The 12898-nt window shown below is 41.6% G+C and overlaps 1 protein-coding gene across 3 annotated transcripts in view; it reads right to left on the bottom strand.

Moving 5' to 3' along the window:
* The window catches only part of ntm (neurotrimin), a 377838-nt gene extending 369794 nt beyond the window's left edge, over positions 1-8044 (bottom strand). The window contains exon 1 of one of the 3 annotated variants that reach the window (XM_074612066.1): positions 7809-8044. In XM_074612066.1, coding sequence (XP_074468167.1) covers positions 7809-7869 — 61 coding nt within the window. In that variant the 5' untranslated portion in view covers positions 7870-8044. The remainder of the gene's footprint in view (positions 1-7808) is intronic. The other 2 variants (XM_074612067.1, XM_074612065.1) reach the window with 2 other exon arrangements.
* Between the last annotated feature and the right edge of the window lie 4854 nt (positions 8045-12898).

Raw genomic sequence — 12898 nt, 5'->3', positions numbered from 1 at the left:
CCGTTCTTTGCTCTTCTTTCAATGAACTCTCCAGTTCTGATTGAACTGATGCCATTGCAGCATCGACACTAACCTCTTCAGAAGCCGACATTGTTGTTTTGAACCAACAGTCGCCACTCCTGTGTCATTACACACACCTAACACAGTATAGCTCTTCACAGAACGCTGATTGGTCTGGCTTGCCGGAAACAAATGCATTACCTTGGAGCCTGAAAAAGATGGATTTTCGTGTGATATGTGATCCAGCTGCCGTGGAAGGTAAACAATCAGCAGCAGTGCTACTGAAACATCCATCAGTTCAGTCCCTGCATTCAGCTGTCACTCTCCTCACAACAGTTCATCTGGGGTTAAAGGATGGAACATCAACTGGGCCAAGCAGGGAACGTCCCCTGGGCCCAAGATCTCTAATTTGCAACGCTAATCACCTAATCATGTGGTGTGGTCTTGTCGGAGTCCAGGTATCAAAGTGAAAAAAGTGCCTATTTGGCAATATTTCGGATTTACAGTAAACCCAATGCTAATAGGGAGCCTGATTCACCTGTTAGCCTGAGTGAGAACCTGTAAATTAACAGAATGTCTACAGCATAGTTTAGGGTTATAGGTTGTTGCATTTTAATTAATGAGATGGAATTACGTGTTTGTTCTCATTCATCTAAACTTCATTGTGTTTTACATATGCATCTTGTAGCTCACAGCTATACACAACAGATTCATGCAAGTCTTTGGGGGACATTCTGGGAAGTAAATCACTAACTGGAGTCAACGAGGCGGGTTCAAAGAAAGTGCATCAAAAAGATGCATGATTCATGTTCAAACATCAATACATCTCTCTGTGTGAGTGTCTGAGGGTGAACTCCTGCTTCCAGCTTAGAAGCTGACTTTAATAGCAACTCATGGCCAACTTACATGACGTTGATTTATCTTGTTTTGATATCATGCCACTGTAAAGCGGTGGCGATGTCTACCGCCATTGTCGGCCATCTGCCTGCTCTGCCTGTACGTTCTGCCCCGAGGCTTTATGTGGACTGTGCACCGGGAGACGGACAAAGACATTTTTTACAGCAACAGCTCTGCCTGTTTTGCGTCGAGATCCCCACTGAGTAGCTGTAGCCCTGCGATAAGAAGAGAACACACTCGAGCCATCAACAATGATCTCAATGTCTTTAACAAAAGGCTGCATACAACGAGCACACCATGGCTCCGGTACCACCACCACTATCCTTCTCTGCTCTCTTAGCTGGTCATCCAATAACAGCTGTTGCTCCAAATTTTGATCTAACCGGCTATAATTCTCGTCTTTGGCTGACACGGGCTGAGGGAGGAAGGACAAGGGCACAATACACATGCCTGCGAGGGTCTCGGCCAAAAAACCCACAAGAGTTTGTGCTGCATCCTGGCAACACAGCCGGCACTGTCTTCTCCCAGCCACATACAGAGAGAGAGGGAGGGAGGAAGCCCGCTTAGACAATGCAGCTGCCTCATTACCAGTGTTTATCTTAAGCTGGATTAATACTCCAGAAAGAAACACTCTTCTTTGTCAGGAAAAAGAACATGTGTTGCTTCTTATGGGGCAGTTTGATATTGGGATGTTATTCTGTGTTTTTGATGTTTGGTTCTTTTTCTTTTTTTGTAACTTCTTCTCCTTCTTGTGAGAAAAAAACACTATACGCCCACTGATGTCAGCGTTTGATTGCTTCCCACCTACTCTTCACATGTTGGTGTCTGTTCATTTGGTTCTCATGGAAGATGATCAACCGTTGGGGTTCAGATCCTTCGTGGTTTCAGGAAACATTCTGGAAGCTAATTGCATATTCAATCCGCTGACAGAAGCAGTACGACCAGCTGCAGAGAAGGTACTGAGGTACTACTACTACTACTGCCTCACCTACAGAGAACAGGAAAAGATCTGTACAGGTCCTTCCAGGCACACATTCATTCTACTACTGTTTTTTTTGTCTGACTCAAGTGTATCAATTCTGTCAAGATGAATGCATACCACTGCCTGTGCCAAACATATCACGTGGTAGAGAATAATGCAAGCCTGCATTCAGTGGCAGGCAGTGAGAAGCTGACCTTGACATATTCACACATATTTTTTCATTGCACATGAGAAAGCCAAAAGGACAGCATGACACTATGCTGCGCTCTGCATGATGTTGATTGTGTCCTGGAAATTATTGCTATATAAAAAAAAGAAAAAGAAAAAAAACTAGGGTGCAAAATACATCAACAGGAAACTGAACTAATGCTCATTTAGGACAAAGCCTCCGACCCTCCAGTGAGCTGACACAGTCCCACAGCAATTTTAGCCCGCGGCTCATCCCCTTGAGGTGCTCCGAGAAGCGCTTCAAGCACTTACTCGCGTCGACCGCCATCCAGATGTACAGTGCTTCCTGCCACAGTGGCTCAAGCCTCAGCCAGCCAACTAGTAGAGTGCTTCAGCCCAGGCGCCTCTTACCGTCTCCATCAATCGCTCCGCATTGTTTTTCTCTGCTCCTGTGATCTGCTCTGCTCTCTGCATTCACCCCACCCGCTTAGTTCTGACCTGCAGGGTCTTCTGCATATTTCTCCACACATTTGAATATGCGCCATGATATGATGTCAATATTTCTCTGGTGATGTGCAAAAAATCTGCTTCCATTTGAGATTATAATCAGATCAGACCATTAGAGGAGCTACTAGAACAGCTACTTTCTATTTTAAAAATAGACCCTTGTGTTAAAACAATGATGAGAGCCTACTCGGCAGCTAAATCCATATGATAAAGAGAGGTTTGTACTGGATAATTATAACAATTACTTACAGTATAGGAAATGTTAACTTTGTAACATGACGAGGGTTTGGTTCTTATAGCCGGTTCCTTTTTTGGATCAGTTTCCTATTCAAAGAAGAATTACCTGGATCCAGAGTTCCAATGCTAAAGAATGTCTTAACAAACCTTTCGTCTCTCCTCGCCATTTTTATTAGAAAGAGAAATGTACTAAAAAATTCATATAACATTAGCAAGCATTACATTTTTAACCACTGCTGACCGACGCTTTCGGCAGAAAACATCGCCGGTGCTAATTAATGTGCCTATGAGGCCAAAATAACACTCTTTCTCCAGTTAAACATGCAGTAAGCTGAATGTTTCTGGCATCATTTGGCAAAAATTCCATAATAACCTTCCAGCATTTTGTAATTCAAGTGTTCTGAGAGATAACTCGACTTCTGCTCCTCCTTGTGGCTCCGTTTTCAGGCTTTAAACAATCTAGCCCGTGACCGGAGACTTTGGCCAATCACATGTCATTTCAGAGAGAGAGAGCGTTCATATTGGCTGTGCTGCCGGGTCACAAACTTTTGTTTTCTTCGGAGCCTATAACTACAACAACACAGTTAGTAGTGTGGCTACAACTAGCAGCTGGCTACTGTTCAAAGCAAGAAACAACTCTAAGAATCCCAATTTGAACTACACACCCCGATCTCAGTGCTACAATAAAGCAGAGGCGGACTGGCCATTCCTTTCCAGGCTGATCATAGAGTTTTTATTCACTTTCTGATGTCAGTAGTTACTGTATAGGTCTCAGCCAGCCTGGCTCTCGCAGACAGCACAGAGCAGAACGCTCAGACTGGGCAAATCTAACAGCCCACGTTCAATACTGAGGGATACAAGCAGCCGCTCCCAATTTGGACTGATCCTCGTTTTTTGTTGAAATCTGATTGGCTCAGTCATTTTCATGGTGAACGTGATGAGCTGTGACTAGTGTTCCAGTTCACTAGGCTTGCCTGGCTGGTCTCGTCTTGATTCAGAGCAGCGGTGACGTGCTTATACAAACTGAGGAAGACAGGTGTTAGTAACACATCTTAAAGTGTCTTGAAGGTCTTCAGCAAGCTTGCTGGAGATGAACAGCGCCTCGTCTGGAAACGTAGACGGCGGCAGCAGCAGGGGGTCGTGACAAAAAGCTGCGGTTACATCAGACAGTTTCCAGCTGCCTTCAAAGAATTTACAGGAAGAAAAGTGACATCCTGTTAGATCCGATCTGTTGGCTACTGGTAGTTTGCAGACCACGGATCTATTGTTTGTAAATCTATGTGGAAATGTGCGTGTATCTGACATTGGATTATATCCTTTATTCTTTTTATGTCTGCCTTGTAAAGCACTTTGTAATGAATAAGTGCTGTATACATAACCTTAATTATTATAATTATCAACCACACAACATGTGTTTGTTAACAGATGAAACCTTCATTGCACAACATGAGACTAATAACCTACAATCTAGTGTTAAATATTACACAGAAACTTCTGACTTTCTGCAACACATGGTGTTTGTTGTTAAAGCTAAGAGCCAATCAGCTCTTTGATCAGGCGACAGCCAGGCACTTCCCATAATGCCCTGGGTTTTGCAGTCAGCGGAGAGCAACTGCGACGCCTGGCTCTAAATACGGCGGCCGCCTCGATCTCGTGAGGTTATCGTTGGCCACGTGTGCACGACGTCAGAGCAAGTCGGGAGCAAGTCCAACCGGAGTGCATTGAGCGCCGGTCGCCGGCATTCGATTCTGCGCAGGCCTGGCTCGTCTCCAACGAGCCTCATATCATCAGATTCTCTTTATACCACAAAAACGCCCTCCAGCCACTTGGATAAAAGGCATTTCCCAGTGCACCCCTGTGATAAAGGCAGAGTAAAACACCCGGTAGCAAGTACTAATAAATAGGCAGGTATTGTTACCGACATTAGAGAGGACGTTTTATACTCTCCCTCTGTCAACGGGGTTATCTTGCCGGGAAGAGTTTCCACAGTAACGTTAACATAACTCCAGTTGTTCCACCGTCCGCCGTTTCTGCTACTGTAAGCTATTTAGTTGAGTTATAAGCTATTTTTGTCAAGTTGCCTCTTAGCGAAATGCTCTCTGGAAAGCAGTGATGCAGTGTATATGTCAAGGGCTTTTATTGTGAAAGGTAAGAACGGAAGGAGTGTGGCTGTAATGTGCTGCCGTTGATAGCGTGGGAGGCAATAAAGAGTTTGTTGTCTTGGTTCAGACTATGGAGCCTCCGTGTTGTTATTTTATTACCTTCATAAGTATAGATGCAACGTTCCAGTACTGCAGACATTAAAATCTAAACCTGGTTAGGTTCAATAAGGGATCTGAAAGGATTGATTTGATGAGCAGATTCAATGCTGGATGCTGTCCAGCCACAACCCTAAACATGATATACAGCCTTATAGTTATGTGCTTGACCCAGCATACCTCTGCTCACCTGTATATCTGCCTCTCTTTATTCATTCATTATCATCCATGTTTTCTTTTGCTCTGTTTATTTGTTATCTTATCAAAAACGCTCTATATTTATACCGCGTCCTTCTTTGTGCCCTATTCTGCTGCTGCAATGACCCAATTTCCCCATGGGAACCATTTAAATTGCATCTAATCTAATCTAACACATCTCTGGTTCTGCAAGAGATCTGATGATATGCAAATGACTTCAGCACAATTTTGGTGCCGTCTTGAGAACGGGTTGGACTGGAAATGCACCTTTTTTTTTCAAGGTGTATTAAAAACAGACATTTTTTAATAGCACGGCAAAGTGACAAAAAAAACTAAACGCCATCTCCCTGGCTGCCTGTTTTCAGCGGGAATTTGTGTGTTTTTCAAAATGTTGTCTGCAGAGGTTCTCCTTCACTTGACACTATTTCTTGCCTGCAAAATAATGACTATACTTTGCAACATAAGTAATGGTATATATATGGTACATTATGGTGTAGCAGTGACAGTATGTGCTCATTACGTGGGGGTAAAATAAGTTGTCTCTGGACTACTAAACCACACAGAGCGAGGCACTTGATTAATTCAAATCTTTTTCTAACCACCGCACATCTAAAATACATAATTAGGTTGAAAAGTGCAAAGAGTCTGCGCCCCAGTTTTTTCAGAGCTTTATATGCTAAAACTGTGTGCCACATAACATCAGAGTTTCAGTGTGTTGCTCCTGGTATTCAGAGGAACCCTCAGTCAGTGCAGCTGCAGATTATATCTGATAATTGGTCAAAAGCAGAATTTTAATGTCAGCATACTGTAAAGCTGCAGTGGGTAGAAACGGAGCAAATATGATTTAAAAAAAAGTTAGTTTTTATACAACGGTCACTATATCTTGACGGTAGTGCATGAGACAGGTAATCAGAAAAAATTCTTGTGCCTCTGTGTACTCTGGTGTCCTCCGGTGCTCCTAACGGCATCTGCAAGATTTCACAGACCGGAGGAAAACAACCAATCAGAACTGATCTGGAGTCTGCTGTCCAGCTGCCATTTATGAGAGCCACGACAATCACTCGTGAACTCCGACCAAACGGTCAAACTAGGCAGCGCTGATCAAATATGAATCAGTATTCTATTACTGTAATGCCTATTTCTCTCCTCAGATGTTTCAGAATCATCTTGTAGTGTACTGGTTAGCTGTAAAATGAGAAAGTTTGTGACCCCGGCAGCCATGTTGAGATCTGCTTAGGAAATACCAAGCACCGCCCACCAGCCGTAGCACAGCCAATAGGAACGCTCTCTCTCTGAAATGACCTGTGATTGGTCAAAGTCTACCGTCATAGGCTAGATTTTTTAAAGCCTGAAAACAGAGCCATGAGGAGGTGCAGAAGTCTCAGAACACTTGAATTACAATATGCTGAAAGGTTATTATGGAATTTTTGCCCAAAGATGCCAAAAACATTCTGCCTACTGAAGCTTTAACTTGAAAACATAAATCATTATCAATGTGACTTTATCACTACTTTACACATTATTTTTTTTAAATGGGCTATGCATCATTATTTCAGCTTGTTATGCAGGAATCTTTAGCTGCTTGAGGAGCTGGACTCGGTCACATACTGGCCAGGACTTTGGTTCTGGAAGGCAGCATTTTGTCAAAGCAAAGACCCATCTATAAAAGAGCAAAGGGGCTGCTGACCAACAGTGAGGTTTGGAGAGCTGAAACGTCATTGATTCATCCACTTCATTAATTTGTCTATTCACAGGCTGGAGAAGAATACAGGTAAGTGCACATAGGTTGATGGCTTATAAAAGGTTAGTTTTCAATTCCCTTAGGTGGCTTTTATTTGCATGTTTCTTCTTTAAGCGCATCTCCAGACACAACCTACTTATTCGATTGGATGTTTGATGTGAGGTGTAAACAAGGTCAGAAGGACTGAACTGCTTCACAGCTCTCTGTTCCAATAGAACAGCCCTCTTTTGCCTGCCCAGAGAATGCGTGGCTTAACTTGGATGACCTGAGCAGCAGTCAATGTGGATTAAGAACTAATACTTAATCAACTTTGCAGCAAAGACCTCTCCGTCCGTGAGGTTTACCGTGCGTCAGGATGATCCGCGTGCAGCAGCAGGAGCCATGCACCGTGCAATAAAGACAACTGCTCATTTTTGCAGTAATTATTCAAATAAAAGAGCTGTGTGATTGAATGCTTTACAACAAGCACTGTGAAAAGCACAATTTGTTTTTTGCAAAATTGCAAAAATGCAAACTAATTCTACTGAGAATTACCTGGACTGGGTCAAACTTTGAGAGAAAAAGGCTGCAGCCTAATTTCTATAAATACATGCAGAACAACTCTACTTGGATACTTGGAGAGTCAAAGCCACTGGCACCAAGACAGCTCAACTGCACTTCACTAATCGCTTAATTTAAGCTGCAGCTTAAAGAGGACACGAGCATCCTCATGTCAAATGTAAGATGCATATATATAAAGGCACTTAATGCACATGGACAAACAGAGTCGGACTCACAGAGATAACAAGTGCTCCAAGGATGAAATCCCATTACTTCTTACCTTGCTCTATCAGCAGGACTGTCATTCCGACCAGCAGAGCCCAGTACACAGGATTCTTCATGTTTATCGATCTGCTGTTTGTCTTCTGTGTGATGCAGTCTGGAGAAAAATAGCCTGTGAGTCTCTGGAAAATCCCGAAAAGTGCTTTTTCTTCAAGTCCACCAGTCCTCCTGGTCCTGTCTGCCTGTAAAGGATCCACCAACGCAGCGCAGGAACCAAGTCCCTCCTTCAGCTGAGAGCTTATTGGCAGCTCTGCTGGAGGGAAGCTGGAGGCAATTACAACCCCTACATCCTGTTTAATCTGTCAAAGTAAAGGACACTTATTGGTGTGCTAGTAGCAGTGACACTTTTAATTTGAAGAAAAAAATCTACAGCCTTCCTGTTTTGACCTGGTTGTATGTAGCAGGCTTTATTTCACCACCCAGCATGTTCTTATTATCATGTAGTGGCTATTTATCCTAATTAAAGATAGATTGAAAATAGCAAGCAAGCAAGAGAGCCAGAAAAAATAAGCTTCATTCCAGGATTTTTTTTTCATAGTTTTCAGTTTCTAGTAGTTAATTAGCTGAGCTAATTATAAAGTGCAACAAGTATGATTCCATAGCTCTAAATACTTGTTAACCCTGAGACCTCAGAAATAGATTTAGAAACCAAAGAGAAGGGTCTGGGGTCAGTTTCAGAGACTTAGTTTCCTGCATTCTGGTGACTTTTAATTAATCAAAATTGCAAAATAATTATAATTATAAAGTACACAGCGTCGTTGGTAAAAATGACTTATGAAAGCTTTAAAGGATAGCAGAGGGGAATAAAAAAATAACAGCAGATTATTGTTGTTGTTTTGCCATCAATGCTCAAACAATAAAAATTCTAAACCCATACATGAATTTACCCGTTAGATGGTGTTTCTAGTCTTCCTACCACTCAAAGCGCTTTACACTACACATCAGCATTCACACACACATTCATACACTGATGGCACAGCCTTCAGGAGCAATTTGTTAAAGGTCCCATATCATGCTCATTTTCAGGTTAATGCTTGTATTTTGGGTTTCTACTAGAACATGTTTACATGCTGTAATGTTAAAAAAACACATTATTTTTCTCATACTGACTGCCTGAATATACCTGTTTTCATTCTCTGTCTGAAACACTCCATTTTAGCGCATTTCAACGAAATGGCAACGGAATTGCGTTGCTAGGCAACAGTTTGGGTCCATGTTGACGTCCTGTCAGCTGATGTCATTCACATACACTGCAATAGGAAATAAACTGGGACACATTTAGTATGTTTACGTTTAAAAACTGAAATGGTCAAAATATTGTAGATTTGTGACATCACAAATGGACAGAAATCCAAACAGCTTATTTCAAACGCAAAGTTTCTGAATACGGGCTTTATGTATTTCTCCATGGATTGAGTGTTTGATACTTTCACAGTATTTATATATCACTTAAACCTGCTTTATAATATAAAAGACATGAAAATCTCACTTTTTCCAATATGGGACCTTTAAGTATCTTGCTCCAAAAAGTTTGAGAACCCCTGCCCTAGAATATATCATTGCACATTACTGTCAAGTTCTTTAATTTTTAACAGACTTATTGTACATATATTTAAAATATTGGGCCTATGTTTTACTATTTTTATTGAATTTTTTTTTTCTATATTTATGTTTCTTGTTTATGCACCAAATCACCAAAGCAAATTCCTTGTTTGTGAAAACCTACTTGGCAAAAAAAATCTGATTCTGATTTTTCTCCATAGGCTTCAGGCCTATTTCATGTGGAGTGAATGTAATGAGTATGCCACCTCTCTGCCCACACTGTTATATGTAGCTCATTATTAGTGCTGTGTATAACAGTTTGATATGAAACCATGGTTCCGAAAAGTTATGACAGTTCCTGTTTCCGCTGTAGAGAGGTACTACAAACGGGAGTGAGAAAAGGTGAGTCAGAGTTGAGAAAGGCCGCTCGTCACTGCATGGCCCTGCATGACATTGCATGTCATTGCATATTCTTGCATGTCAGTGCATGTCAGTGCATGTCACTACATGTCAGTGCATGTCACTGCATGTCACTGTAGTGGTGGTCTATTTAAATGAGTGCAAGCGTACAGTCACTCCTCTGCTGTTGTTTCTGCTGTCGCTATCTGTAGGAGCTTTGATTCTGCTCTGTGTCTTTCTGCACCCCCGGAGGCTCTTTATTTCTGACTTAATTCCCATTGGGGAGATTATTTGCAAGGCTGCCTGCATATTACCTATCATGCTGCTAGTTATGCCATGCAACATCTCTGTATTTCAACGGCAGGGAACATCCCAAAGACAGAGTAGAGCCATACCAACAAGTTCAATTTCTATTTGCCATTTGCAATAAATGAGTAGTGCCTACTAGTGCAGCCTTCAACGTCGATACATCTCTGAGCTGAACGCTGTTCTGTACATAATTTGTTAATTTATTTATCTATTTTTTTAATTTAGTATTATGAGATGTATTCAAAGTGTTGAAGATCAATGCTGCATGAAACTTATTTGATCAAATTAGGAGCTCAAAGATATGCTTGCCACATACGCTCAATGGATATGCAGTTTTCAATAATATGTACTAGGGCTGTCAATGATTCAAATATTTAATTGCGATCAAGAAATTAATACTCTTTATGAACATGGGAGTGGGCAAATATTGAGATTATGATAAAGTGGGCATGTCAGTAAAGGGGATACTCGTGGGTACCCATAGAACCCATTTTCAGGTAAGGGAAAATGGCCATGCCAGTTTTTCCTCGCCAAATTTAGCGCAAGTTTGGGGAGCTATTTAACCTCCTTCGCGACAAGTTAGTACGACATGGTTGGTAACGATGGATTCTAGTTCCATATGATATCAGAATCTTCACTCTAGATTTACTGAACTGCACTGAGCCCGCTACAACCTAAAAAATTGCACGTTGCGTTAATGCATTAAAGAAATTAGTGGCGTTAAAACAAATGTGCGTTAACGCTGACAGCCCTAATATGTACACACAGCTGTGGCAAAAGTGCTCAAAATGATTATAGGTGAAAGCAAAGGTCACATTTCATTAGCTAATAATTCTGTTTCACATGTGCCAATGATTGGTCAGGATCAAGACAGACAGGGGGGGGGAGGGTCGGATCTGATCAGTTATTACTGTTATTTTCTCTTCAGTGGACCAAATAGGTGAAATAAAAAAGTAGAATGTTTCAAAGTATATCAGAGTAATATACTGATTTCATAAAAGCAGCAGAGGGAAACTAAATTTGCTATAATTCTTACAAATCAATGCAAAAAAAAAAAAAAATTTGACTTGACTACTCTGCAGCCCTGAGTTCACATCCTGGCACAATATAGATTATACTTCATGTTTATGCCCTGATAAGTACAGGGAATTAGCTGAATAAAACTAGAGTAAATGGATGACATGAAAAGGCAGTACACAGCACCGCTGGGATGGAGTGACTGCATCAGCTTTCATCCTCCCTGTGGTGTTGTCCCTGCATAGGTTTAATACCTCTGCGACCCTGCAGTAGGATAAGCGGTTACAGATAACGGATGGATGGGAGGTATATACCTCCCACTCTGTTTATCATTTCTTTTGTCTTCATCTTTGGAAGAAAGTTTATTTAGGATTTAAGATGCAAACAGATTCTAAAAATGCACAACCCAACTGTGAGACAGCGGTGTTATGATCTTTAAGTGACGTTTCCATATTTATCTCTGTATCATACCGTAATGCCTTCTATATCATTATATGTAATTGCCCATGTTATTGTTCTTTTGTAATATGGCACAACTGCACATTAAGCTGCAGGGGACACCAGCGATTCCTTCCATGGTTTTACATATTCCATATTTTTTGTACCCAGTATCACATCATCTTCTCTATTTACTCATTACTTAAAGCTTCAGTAGGCAACAAGTTTTTGGCATCATTGGGCAAAAATTCCATAATAACCTTTCAGCATATTGTAATTCAAGTGTTCTGAGAGAAAACTAGACTTCTGCACCTCCTCATGGCTCTGTTTTCAGGCTTTAAAAAATCTTAAAATATGGTGGGCGGTGCTTGGTATTTCCTCAATAGATCTCAATATGGCGTCGGGTCACAAACTTTCTCATTTTACAGCTAAACAGTACACTACAAGATGTTTCTGAAAACATTTGAGGAGAGAAATAGGCATTACAGTAACAGAATATTGATTCATGTTTGATCAGCGCTGCCTAGTTTGACTGTTTGATCGGTGTTGGTGAGTGATTGACAGCCGGCTCTTATAGACGGCAGCTGGACGGCAGACTCCAGATCAGCTCTGGTTGGTTGTTTTCTTTTGTGAAGGTCAAAATAAATAAATTTGATTTGATTTACTTGATCATTGTACCCTGATGTACAGGACATTCAAACACAGACAGGGAGGTATTGCACATTGACATGTGAATCATGTACACCAAGCCTTTCCATCAGTTCTATACGCTTCACCAAATCCTCTGGGGGGGTTACAGGAACATTGTGGTATAACAGAACACACACTCACAGAATCCAAAGCCGTGGCCACCGCCGTGGCCACCGCCGTGGTCGCCGCCGTGGCCTCACTGTTTCCTATGTAGCTGAGACACTCTGGGACTGGGAAACTCATTCAGAATAAATATTTGATTGTATTAATGAATGTCATTTGAACCACACCGTCACCCAATTTTCAGCAAGGACCGTAATTAACCACAACATCTCCAGGTCATAAATGCTGCAGGAGAACAATATCATTATTCTACTCCTGCTACTTCCTGCAGGGCTTTGGAGCTTTGCGGAGGACAACAGCATGAAGCAGTGCATTTTGGTAAAACGATTGGACAAACTGAGCATACAGACTGACAGAATGAAGTGTATTATGCTGCAGGAGTGGTCGGAGAACTTTCTATGGATGTTTTAATGCAGTTGTCTGCCGTTAACGGTCTCTCGCCTTTTGTGAATCCGCAGTGACCTCAGACACTGTTATGGCGGAGCCCACTAGAGACTCTTCAACTTCTCTTCAAGAACACTCGCTGTGAAAGTAAAAAAACAACAGATTCTCTCACTCTCCTCTATTAGT

The sequence above is a fragment of the Sebastes fasciatus genome, chromosome 16 (assembly GCF_043250625.1).
Source record: "Sebastes fasciatus isolate fSebFas1 chromosome 16, fSebFas1.pri, whole genome shotgun sequence".
Classification (NCBI taxonomy): domain Eukaryota; kingdom Metazoa; phylum Chordata; class Actinopteri; order Perciformes; family Sebastidae; genus Sebastes; species Sebastes fasciatus.
The sequence above is the reverse complement of the archived record's forward strand: the minus strand, read 5'-3'. Positions and strand labels throughout refer to the sequence as shown.